A 234-nucleotide genomic window follows, 5' to 3' on the forward strand; every position below is an offset into this window, starting at 1 on the left:
CTCGTCCAGCCAGCCGAGGGGCAGCACCCAACCGCCAACCATGTTGTGGGTGTTCTCCACGCAGACCAGTGACGTCACAGGCCAGTGTGGGTTGTCTCCGCGAACCAGCTGCCGGAGTTCTTCCAAACTGAAGGTTCCATCTGGGAGGTTTCTTAAGGTCCGGGGATGCACACCACCCAGCTGGAAATAGTATTGGGGTTGGCGAATGCTGATAAGGAGAAATAAGCTCTGTAA

General features: G+C 56.0%; 1 protein-coding gene across 1 annotated transcript in view; it reads right to left on the reverse strand.

The window, feature by feature from the left end:
• LOC119581623 (probable low-specificity L-threonine aldolase 2) overlaps window positions 1-234 on the reverse strand; it is a 10,973-nt gene that overhangs the window by 4,296 nt on the left and 6,443 nt on the right. Inside the window, exon 5 of the mRNA XM_037929741.1 lies at window positions 3-180. Coding sequence (XP_037785669.1) covers window positions 3-180 — 178 coding nt within the window. The remainder of the gene's footprint in view (window positions 1-2; window positions 181-234) is intronic.

Source organism: Penaeus monodon, chromosome 15 (assembly GCF_015228065.2).
Source record: "Penaeus monodon isolate SGIC_2016 chromosome 15, NSTDA_Pmon_1, whole genome shotgun sequence".
NCBI classification, from domain to species: domain Eukaryota; kingdom Metazoa; phylum Arthropoda; class Malacostraca; order Decapoda; family Penaeidae; genus Penaeus; species Penaeus monodon.